Source organism: Ambystoma mexicanum, chromosome 7p (genome assembly GCF_040938575.1).
Source record: "Ambystoma mexicanum isolate Mex_15411 chromosome 7p, UKY_AmexF1_1, whole genome shotgun sequence".
Taxonomy (NCBI): Eukaryota; Metazoa; Chordata; class Amphibia; order Caudata; family Ambystomatidae; genus Ambystoma; species Ambystoma mexicanum.
The window spans coordinates 902,064,495-902,082,277 of NC_090939.1; the positions used below are offsets into that span (position 1 = coordinate 902,064,495).

General features: G+C 45.6%; 1 protein-coding gene across 1 annotated transcript in view; it reads right to left on the reverse strand.

Annotated features, from left to right (window-relative positions):
• Positions 1–17,783, reverse strand: part of LOC138526013 (uncharacterized) — an 805,753-nt gene that overhangs the window by 746,976 nt on the left and 40,994 nt on the right. The window contains exon 2 of the mRNA XM_069636306.1: positions 9,044–9,133. Within this exon, the coding sequence (XP_069492407.1) occupies positions 9,044–9,061 (18 nt within the window). The 5' untranslated portion in view covers positions 9,062–9,133. The remainder of the gene's footprint in view (positions 1–9,043; positions 9,134–17,783) is intronic.

Consider the following 17,783-nt stretch of genomic DNA (forward strand, 5'->3'; position numbering starts at 1 on the left):
GTCCAAGGCACCAAGCTCATCAATGCTAGTCCACTGTAATTTCCTTCTCTTGGACTTCGAGTCCTTCTGCTTTGTATCTCAACCTCTGATTTAGTTTCTATTGACTCATTTACTCACTGCAAGATCCAGTACACCTTTTTTTAAAATCCTTTCATCAAGTCTTTTATCCGTACAGCCCAGACTTATTCAGTCGGCTGAGTCTTTGATTTGTATCTGTACAGTGTGCTACGTATCCGGTGCCATTGGGTTGGCGCTTTACAGCACCTCATGCACACAGAGACAGCCTTAGATCTCTTTACTCATGTAGATGGTGAGTCTGTCTGTAAGATAGAACTACTGCAATATGATTTGTTGATCTCTCTTCATGTTTCAAGATTTTACAACATATGCACAGAAAACAAGCTATACTATTATTTCTTCCAAGATGGTTTATCTTATGTGGCATTCATTCACAATTCCTCCATTCACGTGTTTTATGGTTGTTTGTGTTGTCAAGTTACTTGTAGTGGGAGATGGAACTAAGAACGCAGGGGAAGGAATGTTTACCAATGATGCTGCATCAGGGTTCCATGATGTTCAGTTGGAGAGTTGCATCACTGTGTGGAGGCTGTGCTCGGGGTTGTAACCAGAAAACGTAATGAACCTTCTGATAAAGCAGCTCCTGTGTCCTGACTGTGCTTTATAACAATGGCGACGAGGATGGGATGATGAAGGAAATCTAATACAACCCCCAGTGCATGCAGTCAGCAGGTCCTACCTCACAAGAGTACCAGGGCCTCTGCACTTGCCGTTACGATGAGGAGACGAGCGACCAGAGACTACGTCTCCGCTCCACTTTTTCCAGGTCATAGCAGTGAACAAGTGACAAAAAAAGAAAGAAAGGAACCATAGAGATGTCCTGACATGGGGATGGTGGAAGGGGCGTTTGCTGTAATCTCTCGCCTTGCTCCGCATGCAAGGTTTGCCTGTAATCCCTTGTATTTATATCTTGCAAGCAAGGTTTGCATTTTCCCCAAAGTCGCATAACAACCCATATTGTTTCAGTGAGCAATGCGTGCCACTTGGACCGGGTGCGTGTCTCAGAGCGAGACTCGGGAGGGCCATGCGAGCCTGTGCACAAGTCTCCTCCATGTAGAAGAAAGGATCTTAAAGCGTAGCCAACATGCCTCAGCCATATCTATTGTGGGCGTTAGCATGACAAGGCGCTCCGGCAACCTGCAAGGCTTTCACGAATAAGCATGTGATAAAGTTCTGATCGAAGAGAGCATTGGAGACGGGCAACACTCTAGAACAACCCTGGATTCATTGTTACAACTGTACTGCAATAAATATTGCTTCGTATATATATTTTACAAAAATGATTCACACAGTTATTGGAGGACTACCTCAGGTTAATCCTATCTTTAGTAATACAAAATGGTCAGGCCTGGTGTGCCAGGTCCTGCCACTTTCATGGCATCCCCTGGACCTCTAAAAATAAAATGGAGCCGTGAAGGACACATTTTATGCATTCTACAAAGATCTATATTCACCACAGAGCACTGCCACAGATCCCGAAATAGAACAGTATCTTTCCCAAATACCCACGACCCTCATAGCAGATGCCACTAGGGAATCGCTAGAACAACCCATCACTGAGGCTGAGATTAGAGAAGCAATCAAGGCACTCCCCAGCGGGAAATCGCCGGGCGCAGACGGATTGGGGACGGAGTTCTATAAAGAATTCAGTCAATTGCTAGTCCCCAGACTTCATGCAACATGGATAGAAGCGATACAAAAAGGAGAGCTCCCAGAAACCACAAGAGAGGCAATAATAACACTTCTACTCAAACCGGGGAAGCCTCCTGAAGACTGCGGGTCGTATCGACCACTCTCCTTAATAAACACGGACGCTAAGATCCTAGCAAAGATTCTGGCCACCAGACTCACACCGCTGATGCCATATATGGTTCATGTGGATCAGGCTGGGTTTATAACGGGCAGATCCACAGCAACCAACATAAGGAGATGTCACCACATCATCTCCACCATTCCCCCCGAGTCCCAAGCGGTAGCAGTCTCTCTAGACATGAGGAAAGCGTTCGATACGGTCTCCTGGCCCTTTCTCTTTGGGGTGCTGCGAAACTATGGATTCGGCCCGCAATTCATAAAATTTATCAAAATATTATATACACGACCCCAAGCGAGGATTAGGATCAACGGAACATTCACAGAGGTCCTGGAACTGCTGGGTGGCACGAGACAGGGTTGCCCACTGTCTCCGCTCCTTTTTGCGTTAATAATAGAACCAATAGCAGACATACTTAGATCACGTTATAGTACGTTTGGGATCCGGAGTGGCGGTAAACTTCTTGTAATAACACTATATGCCGACGACATCCTACTATATCTAAGGGACCCGGAACGCACACTTAATAAGGTTCTGGCAGAAGTGGAGAAGTTCGGCGAGTACTCAGGGCTACGCCTTAACCCTAACAAATTGGAGATATTACCGCTGACCGAAAACACAGCCCAACCTCGAAATATGCACGGCCTCATATGGAGTCCGGTTCACCTCACATACCTAGGCGCACACATAGGAAGGACGGCCCAACTGTCTCGCGCCCTGAACTACTCCTCTCTTGTAGAAGACCTATGCATCAAAATGAAGCGTTGGAATGCCCTGCCCATATCCCTGATGGGGAGGATAGCACTGATTAAAATGATTATTCTACCAAAACTTTTCTACCTTTTCAATGCTGTCCCAGCAGAGGCGTTGCTAGGGGGGGGCTAAGGGGGCTATAGCCCCTGGTCTTTTGGTTGTAGCCTCGGATAGAATATCAGGAGCTACAGCCAAAAGGCTAGCTAGCCCCCAGTCCCAATAGTTCTAACATCAGCATAGCCCCGGGTCTTTTCCAGACCTAGCAACACCTCTGTGTCCCAGTATGCCTGTATAGCGTTTGCGTGGGGTGGCCACCCGAGATTAAGCTGGAGGGTTATGTCTGACACGTATCCTGGGGGTGGGCTGATGGCACCCGACCTGGAAGTGTACTACCTCGCGGCACAGGCACACCATGCAACGAGCTGGGCCACATCCTTCATAGACCCAGGACCCTCACCCCCCCATATCAGTGGAGCGTGAAGCAGTGATGGCGCTGCAAAGGATCACTAGGCCGGCCCCCAAGTACTACAACGCAATAAACCCAACCAAAGTCACAATCACGGCATGGGCAAAAATCACGGAAATGTTTGGGGCCAGTAAATTATACCATCCAAGCATGCCAATCTGGGGCGACCCTTATACATCTCTATCTGAGGAGAGCGTAGTAGCGAAACACTGGAGCTCGAGAGGAATAACACAATGGGGACAGCTGTTCCCGGAGAAGCAGTTTGTACTCTGGGAAGACATGAAAGACGTACTGGGTAACACAAATACACATAAACTTCAATACGCTCTGGTGGAGGACACCAGGGTATGTTCCCTTCATTCCTGAAGGAGCCGGAAATCAACATGGCATTAGGCTACATTTACATTGGGGGAACACAGAAGATAACCGCCTCAGCGTTATACAAGATTATAATACAGACACGACCGAGAGTGAATCATTCAGCCAGGGGCAAGTGGGAGCAAGATCTGGGACAACAGATTGAGGATCAAGAATGGTCTCAGATATGCTCACTAACCAAACAAATATCGTGCAACTCAAGATTTAAGCTGATTCATTATAAGATAACAAATAGGACACACTACTCCCCAGCCAAACTCAAGAAAATATATCCCACCTTACCCGGCAACTGCCCCAGATGCAACAGCGAGAACGTGAACATATTTCATATGCTTTGGGATTGTATTAAATTGAAACAATATTGGGCAGATGTATGGGGAGCACTGGACATGATGGCAGATCAGCCAATGGAATGGTCCCCGAAAATATGTATGTTGGGGGCAGTGGGAAAGATGAACCCGACATGGCGTAAACTGCTAAATGTGAGCCTACTAATCGCTAAAAGGGTCATACTGATGAGGTGGAAGAATATAAGCTCCCGCGACCAGAGAAGACTGGAATAAGGACATGATGTGGGCTAATGATAACGAGGAATTGTACATTGACTCTGTGTTACCTCCCTCCCTAAAGAACGGAAAGTATCTTTGCTAATGCGATTTCTGGGGTATGAAGGCCAACGGATTTATGACACGTTGCAATCCCTAAGTGAAATAGGTGATGGGGATGCTTCCAATGAGTTTGAAGTAGCTCTCCTGAAATTGGACAAACATTTCAACCCCAAAACCAGCACTATCCGAGAACGCTACAATTTTGGTGTACGTCTTCAAGAACATGGAGGCGTTGAGGAATATGTTAAGCTATTTGGCATTATCTTGCAAATCTGGTGATACATTTGATGAACATATTAGGGATTCATTTATGATCCTTTGTAGCTGCAACAAGATAAGAGAGGAACTCTGGCTAAAAGACAAACCAACTCTAGATGAGGTTCTGGAAATTGCGAGTATAGTTGAACACTTGCTGGCATTTGTTGCAAAAACTAACAGAATGAGAGAACAAGGATGTGAAAGTTGAAGTTCTAAAAGTGTCAGAGAACAGCCAAAAGAAAACGCCTAAGGAACATTGATTAATAAAAGCAATTCCGATAACAGAGGGAGTAAAGGTAAATTGCATAAAGGGCTGACCGAGCATGCTTCCGTTGTGAGTGTTTGTCACACTTTGCTGCCTTTCCTAACAGTTGTGGTCGCAAGATTGTCTCTGCAAAGTGCAACAGAAGAGGACACTTTACAAACTGCTGCAAACATTTTAAATTTGCTCAGAAGAAAGTGCTATATGTTGCTGAAGAGGAAGCAGGTTCTTCAGAAGATGAAGAGGAACCTATGATAGAAAACATCACAGTGAATGGCATACAAAATGTTGAGGATGATGATGAATGTGAACATCTGTATGCCTGTGTGAATGTGAAGGGGAGAGAGGTTTCTATAATGGCTGACTCGGGTGCAAAGGTTTCCTTAATGCCTAAGGATGTATGGTGGGAGGCAAAACAAAAAGGAATTGTATAAATATGGTTGATACAACATGGACAAAAAAAAATTGTGAGGATACTTTACTGGCCAGTTTGTTTTCAATGAAAGACATGCACAAGGAAAAATGTATGTAACGAAGAAAGGCGCAACTGGGATAGCGTGAGCAAAAGAAGTTACGAATCAGACTAGATCGCTATTTAGTGGACAAGGTGGTTGTAGGTTAATGAGTGATCTGTGCCTGTATGGGAAAAGTTTCATAAAGTGTTTGAGTGTGGTGCTAGAAAAATTAAAGGGACGAGGCATCAAATTATTCTCAAAAGAGGTGGTATTCCCGTTGCTGCAAGATTACGGTTGGTGCCTCTACTATTGAGGGACGGGTAAAGAGTGAGTTTATGAAATTGCAAAAGCAGGGTATCATTGAGAGAGCAGGTGGGGTGCAATGGATATCTGGACGGGACCCGCGAAGGGACTTTTTACGGTACCGCAATATGCGGTACCGTAATTACCGCCTTCCCTATTCCCATTGAGCCCTATGGGGGCTAAAATGGGAATGGGGAAGGGCCATGGTGAATGGGGAATTACCGCCCTCGCCAACCTTGGAATGGGGCGGTAATTGCTCCATTCACCATGCCGGAATTGGTAAGATTTTGGAGGCAACCATGGCGCTAATAGCGCCATGGTTACCTCCAGGGTCGTAATGAGGCCCTTTGTGTCGATTTACATGAGTTGAACAAGTGCGTCATCGTGGATAGACAACCACTACCGAACATGAATGAGATGTTGACGATGATTGAGAAGGGATGTGTGCTTTCAAAATTAGACATGACGCCTGCCTATCATCAGATTGAATTGGAGGGAGAGAGTAGAAAACTGACGCCATTCATAACTCACAAAGGGGTTTTTCAATGTAGATATATGCCGTTCGGTTTAGTGTCTGCATCATCTGTATTTCAAAAGGTAATGGATCGATTTGTTTAGTGGAATGAAAGGGGTGTTCCGTTTTCAAGATGATGTTCTGGTATGTAGTGACAATGAAATTGAACATGATGAGATACTACATTGTGTAATGTTTATCCTGGAGAAGAAGGGTGTGTCCCTGAGAAGGGAGAAAAGTATATTCAAGAAAGAGAAGGTTGAATATTTGGGTCATGAGATTTCCAGTACTGGTTTGAAACCCAAGTAAGAAATGGTGGATGCTATGAAAAAGGGAAGAGAGGCCGAAGTCAAAAGGCGAACTTAGGTCCTTTTTAGGCATGATAGTGTTCTATCAAAACATTGTTAAGAATTTTGCCAATAAAGTGGTTGAAATTAGAAAACCTTTTTTAAAAAGGGAAGAGTTCATTTGGGATAGTGCATGTGAGAGAGAATTTTGTTGCATTAAAGAAGAAATTGACTTAGCAAAGGCTCTGAAATGTTTCGACACTAAGAGAAAGAGTGCTGTCACAGTGGACACCAGTGATGGGGAGTGCGAGCGGCTTTGTCCCAGATTAAAGAGGATGGAAGAGATTAAATATTTATCCATGCCTCCCGTGTGCTAAAAGGGCCTGAGAAAAATTATTCCGTACTTGAGAAGGAAGCATTGGCATGTCATTGAACGGTTGAAAAATTATTATTTTTTTATAGGGTATGGAATGAATTATTTGCACTGACCATAAGCCTCTGAAAGCCTTATTTGAATCAAAATGTCTCAGTTAAGTGTCAAGAAGTGTTGCTAGTTGGGTAACAAGACTGCAATGTCATAAGCTTAAAATGGAAGTTATACCAGAACGTGAAAATATTCTGGCTGATCACATGTCACATTTAGGAGGTCAGGTGGAGGAGCATGGTGAGTTTGAGGATGTCTTTGATATGGTCTATGTACATTATGAAGGGGTCATATCGAGAAGTATGTAGTTAGAGGCCATTGATAGGGATGAAGCCATAACAAATGTCAGAAAGTATGTAGAATGCGGGTGGCCGCCCAAAGGTTTGCTTAATCAAAGGGAGAGTATATTCTGGGTGGTACGAGATGAGTTGTCTGTTGTGGACAGCTGCTATACCGTTGGGAACGTGGTGGTGTGCCTCTAGACGTCTGTGAGAGAATTATTGACTTGGCACATGAGGGCCATTTAAGTATCACCCATATTAAGGCCGTTTTGAGGGGTGATTATTGGTGGCCTGGGTTTAACCATGAAATGGAGGTGAGGTTGGATAATTGTTTGGAATGCAGGATGTCTGGGAAGTGTGAGGTAGCAAAATCCAAACCCTAGGTGGAAACTACTGTACCATGTAAGCTATGGGATGATTTGGCTATGGACATTTTGGGACCGGTGGATATGGGGAGTGGTTGAGGAAAATACATTGACGTTCTGATTGATATGATGTCGAGATGGGTTGAATACAACAGTTTGAGAGAGACCCTTGGTGAGAGGATTGTTGAATTTCTAAAAGAGGTATTTGCAAGGTAAGTATTACCTTGTAGCATACACACATACAATGGTGCCCAATTTGCTGGTGGATATGTGCAGGAGTACTTGGGAGAGTGTGGGATAAAATATAAGTCGTCTGCGTTATACCATCCAGAAGGAAATGGAATGGTGGAGAGAGTTAACAGGAGTGTGATGGAGGCTATTAGAATGGCAGGAGTGTGTGGTAAGGATAGGCGAGTAGCGGTTCAGGAGAGGTTATATGCTTTGAGAATATCTCCGAATGCGGAAACAGAAATGAGTCCTTTCGAATTGATGAGAGGTCGCAAGGCCAATACCAAGGTGGTGAGCCTTGGTTGGGAAGAACGAGAGAGCCGGACTGTGCGGTGGATGTTCAGAGAGGATGGATGAAAGTAAAGAAGGTGTGGAGGATTGCGAGAAAGAATGAGAAGAGAGGGAAGAAAGAGCTTGATGTTGAGTGTGGAGATTGGGTGAGGATAAAGAAAGGGATAGTGAGGATAAAGGGGATCCTTTATACTCTGAACCTGATTTGGTAGAGAAGGTGCTGAAAGATGCAGTGAGAGCAAGGGGAGGAAAAGTGTGGAATAAAAATAGGATTGCGAAGGTGAGCTGGGGAAATGTTGGAAGGACATGCAATGTTTTGTGAAGTTACTTGTAGTAGGATGATGGAACTTAGAATGCAGGGGAGGAAATGTTTAGCAATGATGCTGCATCAAGGTTCCATGATGTTCAGTTGAAGAGCTGCATCGCTGTGTGGAGGCTGTGCTGGGGGTTGTAACCAGAAAACGTAATAAACCATCTGATAAAGCACCTCCTGTGTCCTGACTGTGCTTCATAACTGTTTGTCTATGCTCTTAACTTCTGCTGTGCTTCACTAGTAGTCATCCTCTGAGATTTTACGTTAGTTTTGCATTGTCATTTGTAATAGTGCGTCTTATTTTCATGGGTGTTACATGCTGCAGCTCCCATTCCATATAAGCCACAACTTCCAGTGATGGTATTTATCAGTCCAGTCAAACGCTGTTGTCCTCTCTTGGTCTACCGTCCTTCCAACTGCCTTAAAACTCTTTCAGTAGTGCCCTCAATCCAGTATTTGCTAAACTGGCACTTCCCCCAAATACCCTTGAATTAATTCCTGCATGGCGATCCCTCTTATGTAGTTTCTCTCTTGGTCTATAACAGGAGTTCTCTTCTGGACTCACATATATCTCCATGGACAGAGGAGACTTGACAGAGCTAATGAGCATGTGCAGATAATGACGAAAAAACAATCTAAGCATTCACTGTCATTTTGTAACTCAAATTAGCCAACACAGGATTCAGAGAGCAAAGACCTTTGCACACAAAGACGTCAATGCTGTGACAACAGAACTGCAACTTTGACACATTATCTGCCAAGACATTACTTTGCATGCTCTTTCATATTTGGTCTAAATAATAATGGAGGTTTGTCAATGCTCGGAAGCGTGACAAAGCTACAGTGGGGAAAAATCCCCTGCTTCCCAAACATGTGTATGTTGCATTGGGAAAACTTAAAAGCTCAATGCAGGGTATATGCCCACAATCTCAAAACATGTCCCTTTCAAGAAAACAAATTGACACTTACCGGCTTTATTCGACTCATCCTTAGATTGATTGACCCATCAAATAGGGGAATGGTGCCAATGTCCTGCTTGCATTGTTGAAACCAACAAACCTACAAAAACAGAAAATGTCAGACCAAAAAAGAAGCAGTTTTGCAGTACTGAATTGAGAACATTGGCTCTGCTGTATTTGACTTTATTGCTCCTCATCCACTATCCTAAAATCATGGAAAGACTCATATTTAGCAGGATGTTCAACTATCTGGACACTAACCTCTCACACCCTCTTCAGTCCGATTTTCTGAGCTGCTAGTCTTCTGAAACCACCTCACTGAAATCTTCCACTTTCTGATTACCTTTTTGTGGAGGACCCTCAAATGTTCTTTTCCTTCCCTACTCTCACACCTGATCCTGATGCCTGTAAGCAGTCCGTCACTGGATGCTACTCCATTGTCACTGCTGAATGTGTCAAAGAGCAAAGGCATCTAGGTTCTGATTTCCATTGATACTTTGCCTTCTTCCACCTATCTCTTTTCAGCCTGACCGGGTCTTCCCATCCCACAAGGACGCCATAGGGTTAATTTTGAGGGTAACCTTAAACTCCACCACTTTATTACTACTACCTCGACTGCTGCTCCGAAAAGCCATCTCAATATCAGGAACATCTTCCCTCACCTCACCTACCACGGTGCCAAAACCCTCATGCTTATTCAGGTACCCAGCCGCCTTGACTACTTTGCTAACCTCCTTCTTGGCCTCCCCCTCTACTCATTCTCCCCACTGGACAAAATGCTCAACTTCATTGCAGTATCCCTCTATGATCTCCCCCACTCTTTTCCCACTTCCAATGAACACCACCATGCTGGCTGTGATATACTTTTATTTCATTAGTGCTGACATGTGTTTCAACAGTGAGCGACTGAAGCAGATCCGCGAGACAAGGATACTACACACTCACCCGAGAGTAAGAGGTGTCACCCTCTACCATTGCTGAACATAAGAATTTCAATTCCACGAACATTGATCTAGATGTGCAAACACTGACGGCATGCATCCTGGGAAGATATAAAAGAACCAAGAAGAACAAACCCTTAAACATGCTCAAGGATTTGACATACATTCTAGCAAAGAGACGTATTGCCATGGGTTGGAAAAGCACTAGTAGCCCAAGTGCAGTACTGTGGTGGGAGGATCTTCACAAATGGGTGACGACAGAAACTGGGGCATGGGAGAATGCACTGCGAGAGCAGAAGCTAGGCACCAGCGTAGACTTGCACCAATGGGTGGCGCTCACAGTGTCATTACTTAATCCAAGGGTGGTGGACTCTACCACAGAAGAAGCATGCAGTCCATGATGGCTTCTGGCAATAGTAGAACTGAAGGACAAACTGTGGTCTTGGTAGTGAGGGAAGGGTGGGGAGTTATATGTGCATTCATAAACGATGCATTGATGATGCTACCTGTTCTTGTTAATTTTGTTTAAAACCCAATAAATATAATTTAAAAAAAAATGTTTTAAAAAGAATTTCAATTCCAACCATCCGGGAACACGCTAACCCTACAATTGCCTTGAGAAAGACCTCAAAGGTTGAAACACGTGTCAGCACTAATGAAATAAAAGTATATCACATACTCTCTACCACATATGAAGTTTTAGAAAAGAATATGTTGGTCACAAAAGTGACAACCAATTTGTGAATTACTGAAGGAAAAATAAATCAACAAATGTTGCAAACACCTAAAGTGTGTGGATATTGATACTTACTGGATACTGAGGAACCACTGTCCAGCACCTAATTTCAAGTTTTTGGATCTCAGTAACCCAGAACAACCCTTGCAAACATTGGGACCTTAGGAGCTTGGTCCCTCTGAGATCCACCTGACAGGTGGCAGGCAACGTAAAGAAGATAGCAACGCACACACTAGCACAAGACCCACAGTCCTAACACGCTCTCAAATCACTTTAACTATCTAGTTGAAACACTGTCACCTATATATAAATAAATACAATAAGGTAATACAACTGAGAGAGTGTGAAAGATTGTCTGGAAAATGTAGTCATTTGTGAGATGGGAAATGTCCATTACCCCTGGACTTGTCCCTCATCCCAATCCACCAAACTGTATACAAATGTATCCCCCTTATTGCCATCATAGCAAAAGGGCCTCATTACGAGGTTAGAGGTAACCCGCCAGCATAACCGGTGTGTTGCCACCAATCCTGTAACACCGAATCCAGCGCCGGACTTCCCATAGAGTCCCATGAGTCTCTATGGGAGTGGGGAGAAGGAAGCACCGGCACCATTGCAAACGGTGCCGGTGCTTCTGTGACGATTTCACCTACCGGGCCGATGCACCCAGCAGGGTCAGACCTGTTGGGCGTAGCGGCCCCGGCAGGCAGACTTGTGGTGTGGTGGTCCGGAAACAAGGGTGCCAGTAAGTTTACCGGCACCCTTGTTTCCAGACCGCCGGACTTGTAATCAGGGCCCAAGTGGGCATGGTGGCCTGGCTCAAACTGCTTTTTCGTTTAGTGGTGAGAGTGAAGTTAATGGCTGGGAGTGTGATTCTCCAAAATATGTGGCTTTTGGAGGAATAAGGGGTCCTGATGTTGGCATCCATGAGTGGGTGGTCTAGGTGGTGTCTGGCAGGGCCAGGCATCACTTGGGCAGAGAAATGCAGACATGAGGAAGATTATATTTCTTTTCCGCACATACAGCAGAGGTGGGGCCTTTGTGCATTCACCAATCCCTCTGTCACTGGTGCTAGGGATGGTGTCACCCAGAGGGACACCTGGACCCAAAGGCAGGGAAGGAGCTTGGCGCTTATAATCAATTAGGCAGCCTGCCCATCAAATAAGTTGTTTGCAGTCTTTGGAGTAAGCATGCATTTTCTATTTAAAGCATAAGAATGTTACAGCTTTTGTATGAATCCAGCAAATTGAAGGAAGGACATACATTCCTTCAGTAGATCTGCTGAGGATCCAGGGATTCCCACCAGTAGCTGACATGCACCTATAGCCATCAGGCCAGATCTAGGAGCAGGTACATGTATAGGACAAGGAATCATCATTCTAGATTTAAATCTAGACATCATTGCCCTAGGAGGGAGAAGAGTCCAGCTCGAATAATCCTTCCAAAAGGTTCTCCAGCGATGGTTCCCACCTTCTCCTTGTTTACCCAAATGTAAGGAGGAACGGAAACTTCTGATTGTAGAAGCAACATCTGCAGATATTAGAGAGAAAAGGCAGAAGTTACAGGCTCTTCTGGGGGAGAGTGGGATTTGGGGTTGAAAGGACATTGGGGCCCATTACGAGTTTGCCGGTGAATGTTAAAAGTGTCGGTAATACCGGTCTGGCAAAGTACATTTTTGCCAGAACACAGTTGCTGGAATTATTGGTGGCGGTATCACCTCATCCGGAATTATCGGCACTGATAATACCGGCAACAGAAACACCTGATGGTCTGGAAACCTGCGCTGGTAATACCGGCATAATGGTATCACCAGCAAATTACGAGATTGGATTTGCCGGTAATGCTGGCTGATATTTGCTGGTAATACGGGCAAAACCAAGGTGGAGATAAGAACACCTCAAAGCAGCTGGTAAATGGACACAGATGAAGGAAATAAGGACACAGGTGCACACAATCCACCCAGGTGCACCCAATGTATCAAAAGGGCCACAGCTTCCCCAAAAACACTTTCCAACACAACCATGCTGCCAGTCATTGCTGCAAACATGGAGCGGGAGGCACTGCATGCCAATCTACAGCTGCAGGGGCTGAAGTACCAGCCAAGGCAACTGAAGGCCAGGGAGATAAGGAGGCAGGGGATGAGGATGATGGGGATGCAGGTGGTGAGGCAGAGGGGTGCAGTGATCCATCACACAAGGGCCACACACTGTGCCCTCACTGACAGGTAGATACTAACCATATACCACCTAAATAGGGAAACCAAACTTGACCTCCTGACCCGCATGCAGGTTGATATAGTTGGGACAAACTCCCAGGTATGCCAGAGGGCCACTAGGAGTTCGGACTCTCGGAAGGCCAAACACGATACACAAGACAAACGGAGGATTGACTCAGTCAATGGCAAGTTCAAACTGCGGTTTAATACAGACAAAACCAACATGTATCAGCACAGGGATAGAAGAAATCCGTGTATGTCTCAATTTCTCCTGGCTCGCAGGGCAGTTTTGATACAAAATTGCATCACTGCTCTGTCACTACTTAGGCCTCTCTCCAAAACCCTATTGATGTGTGGGATTGGCCGTCAGGAGCCTAATAACCTACATGGTAACCTATATGTGTTATTCTACTGGCTCTCCCATGTCAGGTAGCTGGCCTGGTCCATCCCCAAGTCACCATCTATAACAATGTTGCAGTGTGAGGGTCCGACCATTGGTTCTTGCCCATTGCTACACACCCCTAGGATACTGAACTGTGATTGGCTAGAGCTGACGTCCCCAGACCTGGGATCTGCAAAGGTTCTCAGCTCTTGGCGTACTTTTTCAAGGTAATAAGAATGCCTATGTGTCTACATGTTAACTTGTGTGTACCATCTTAGTCTATGAGAGTGCTATTTTTGCTCTAGGCAACATGTGTCTCACATTGTAGCATCTTTGTTGCAGTCTTCTGTCTGGTAGCCTGAGATCGGCTCCCTTTCCCAGCGCTGGTCGCTGTCCATTGTCTGCGTCTACCTTGTCACGTGTTCGGAGATCCTGATTTTGAGCTGTGCAGCTCTGAATTATGAGGCATTATTCGTATTTACTGCAGCTGGTGCTTTTGTCATTCAGGGAATGGAATGTCACCCGTATCATGTGGAATTGGCAGCGGGTGCTATCTCACAAGTTTTGCTCTTTGTCCAGCCTGAAATCAGCATTGCTTGGCTCTGGCAGAGAGGCCTGTGGCCTGCAGCCTGCTGTAATTTTCCTAAACCATTATAATGTGGTTTCTACGGTGTTCGTGCTATACTACATTCTCCATAGGTTAGTCACACTTGGTTCTGTCAGGTCCCATAGGTGCTCCAGCTGTTCCATAAGGTTATTTGCATGTAAGCCTCTGCAAGCTTTGCTCAGGATCTCTTGATTCTTGTGGTTTCTGTGTTGCTGTGTTTGGCTAACGAGAAAAATAATAAAAGCAATGACATTATGTATATGCGTCTGTCCTCTAACTATACAACTGTAAGCTCGTGTTCTTCATGTATTCGAGTGTGAGTTTATGTCCCGGAGTGCGGACGGCATGTGTGCTTCATGTCTGACGATGCTAGGTCATGGTGTCTCTAATGACATCAGCAACATGGCTTCTCAGCGCTTTAATCGAGACTGTCGAATGAGGTGTCTTTAGTTGTAGCTTGGAGCTTCTCGTCCACTCTGGGGTAAATTTGTACCGCACCTGGTCTGTAGGGCAGGCTGAGAGGGTACCTCTCGACATACTTGTCAACCATTGGCCCGTGGGGATTCGTCGACAATAGAATAGGTGATTGCGATGTTTTCTGGCCTTATTCCGGGTCATGAATTTGGTAGGAGTGGGAAGTGGTGGTAGACTTCCCCATCCTTATACGACAGTCCTGTAGCTCTGGGCTGCCATATCTTTGTTATTCCTCCAAGGTGGAGTGTCCATAGTTGTTTGTGTGGTCATTGAATGACCAGTGCATGTAATAGCACTCTCCTTCAGGGTTACACCAGACCCACCTTTCTTCATAATACTTCGGATTGCGCGGGTTGTTCAGCTTCATGGATTCAGTGGACACTGTGCAATTTTCAATCTGATCTTGTTCCGTTCTGCAACAATTTCATCTTTTGTTCCCCCTATGTTTACATCCATCAGGATCTGCATTCGGATAGCCTCTTCTGCTGTTTTGCTGCATCTCGCCATGCAGATCTTGATCCCACACATCGATGCTGCTCCCGATATGAGACCTCCTGCTATCACCTTCACTCCGTCTGATAGCCATGATGGCATCCATGACCATATGGACGCCAACCAGCTCTTGTCCTTTCCCGATCCACGTGCGTCATCCTCCATTCTGGCAGGCGTCTGTGCCAGTTGTGCCACTGCATCCGATAGAGTTCCCTTATCTTTGTTGTTAGTAGGTATGAATGTGAAACAGGAACTTCATATCTTTGCGCAAACTCCTCCTTCCATAGCCATGAAAAGATCCAGAATATATCTATTCTGTAGTGCCACCAACCTTATTGCTCTGAGCTCTTCCTTTATTGCGTTGAACCCATTCACCGTAGAGTTAATCGTTACCATCAGCTCCCAGCGAGTGATCTGTAACCACTTGGCATTTCTGTATGTCTGCACCGATGGTATTATTGATGCGAAGAACATCTGTGTCTTGCTGAACAGCCTGTGCAGGGATCTCATCCAGTGCCATTTCTGATGCTTCCGAGTAGTAATTACCCCCTCTCTTCACTCTGCTCAATCCTTCCCGTTTCCCCGTCTTCTCTGCCTTGGCAGTTTGTGCCGCCTCGACTGATCTCTCTCTTCGCTTATTGTTTTTCATTTTAAGGAATTCATAAAGCTTTATATCCTTCTTTGGTATGACCAATGAGGGCATGTTGATGTGTACCAGTGAAGAAACTCCTGCCCATTCAGGTGGCATCTTGGCATATGCTTTCGATCCACACACCCAGTAGTGATCCATTAGGACTGCTGTTCCCACCCTCATGACTCATGGCTGCAAGCTGTTCAATTGCTTTGCACCCAACATTCTCACCAACTCAACCTCGCCATTGTTCTCATAGCACAGGGCTGGTGTCTTCAGAAGGATTATCAGCATCGGTCTGGTACGCATTTCAGTAACTTTGCGCTCTGGTCTCATTCCTTCAGGTACTTGTCGTTTTCTTCCTGCACCTTGTTCACTGACGACTGGGCCAGTGTCAGTGCCTTGCTTCCCACCACCATCCATCCCTTGTTTGTGTACACTCGTCCGTACACTAGTATCTGTGGTCTTTCCCAGCAGCCAGGCTCTCCTCCTATCTCCTTAACTCTTGTCCAGGGACATGGCAGTTCCTTCAATGTGATAGTCTTCGTTTCTCCCTTCTCAGGTCTGTCAGTTATGTACTGCATGGCTTCATCAAGCTGCCAATAATTATTCATCATGTTGTTACGCTCACCTGGTATCCACAGGGACGCTACCAAGCCGGGTTACTCGCTGGTATGCTTCTCAGCTTTGCCCTGATGTTCTGCGGGGAAGGTTATGCCTGAAAATACAGGAGGACTGTGTTCAAGACTGACCGACTGGGGTAAGTATCCTCCCTCTACCCCCGTATGATTTCAGTCCCTCTGGTGCCCTCTCCTCACCTTGTGGTAGAATTAGGCGTGCTCTCTGTTCTGCCTTCTTTGCAGGGGCGCGTTGTCTTTCATGGGCTAGTGCGGTCCAGTTACTTAACTGACACCGGCCCGTTTGATATTGTTCAGGTAGGTCTTATTGCTGTTCTTTAGTTTTGTTGCTATCCTGCATGTCTTTCTTTGTTTAAAATGTCTCTTTTTTCTACCTTAGATATGCAGACCTTCAGCACGGCAAACTAGCTTGGTTGAGCCCCAGTGGTAAATGATGGCGCATTAAGAGCACTATGATGCGGTAAGTAAGCGCTATGCGCAGCGCTGCAAAGTCTTGCCTTTGCTAACCTGTGTTTTCCTTCCTTGTAGGTCGCGGTGTTCTTCAGTGCGAGTGGAATGTCCGGAGTGGTGCCAGCCAAGAGGCGACCATCCAGGTAAGCCTTTTGAGCAGTTTGTAATTTGTAAATGTCTCTACTGCTTTCTTTAATGTTGCCTCTATCTTCCTCTTTCAGGTTGTTCTGTCCGGGAGGCGTGCAGATTCGAGGAAGCTGTTCTCAGTAGCTGCGAGTGTTTAAAGATGAAGACTGGAGGTAAGATGCTGCTGCTAATGATGTTCCTTTTGTCTCCTTGCAGGTTCTGCTTCTCCGAGGTTCGAGGGAATAACTGGACACGGTGAGCGTTACGTTGCAAGCTGCAATGTAACGCGAAGCATGTTGTCTTGCTTGGGTGTGGTTTAAATAGCCCCAACAAAATAGTCCAGGTAAAGTAGTCCCTAGGCTACCACACCCAAAACACTAGACCGCATAGCTTGGATCTTAGGAACCAAGCTATGTGGATGCCTCCATGTTGGCTGACAATACAATAAAGTAGTTCCCAAGCACATTGTTTTTCATGGTGTATGAGCCTGGCGCCATAGGCGCCAGGACTGGCCCCATGAGGGCTTTTGAAGAGGATGCCAGGTTCTAGATGCATGAGTCCTGACTCCACCTGGCCAATGGGTTTTCCAGAGGGGCTTTTGGGCGAGGGGCGTGACACATGTCTAATGTTTTGATGTAATTATCTTGGTATGGGAATGTTCCTTTGGATATCCATCTCAATGTTGCTGACTTCGCTTGGAATCTTCCTTGCATTTTTACCATTGCGAGATACATCAGGCATTGTGCTCTTGCTGCTGGTATTTCAGTTGCTATGAACGTTCTAGAGGCACTGATGGCATAGGGGATTAAAGAGAAGACATAACAGCTCTCCCCTGTAGTTTCCTTACCTACTTTTGTCATGTGTTTGTACCACATGTTGTTAGACACTCGAGCAGTGTCGGTGAGATACATGTCTTCTCTGTTCATGTCTGTGTAAACACTGCGCTTACCTCTCCTTACCTTATCAGCAGTGTTCTCTTGTCCACCTGACATGGTCGTTCCACCGGTTTGGGTTGGGGGAATCTTAGTAGAGGGCACAGCAGTAGCAGTAACAACATA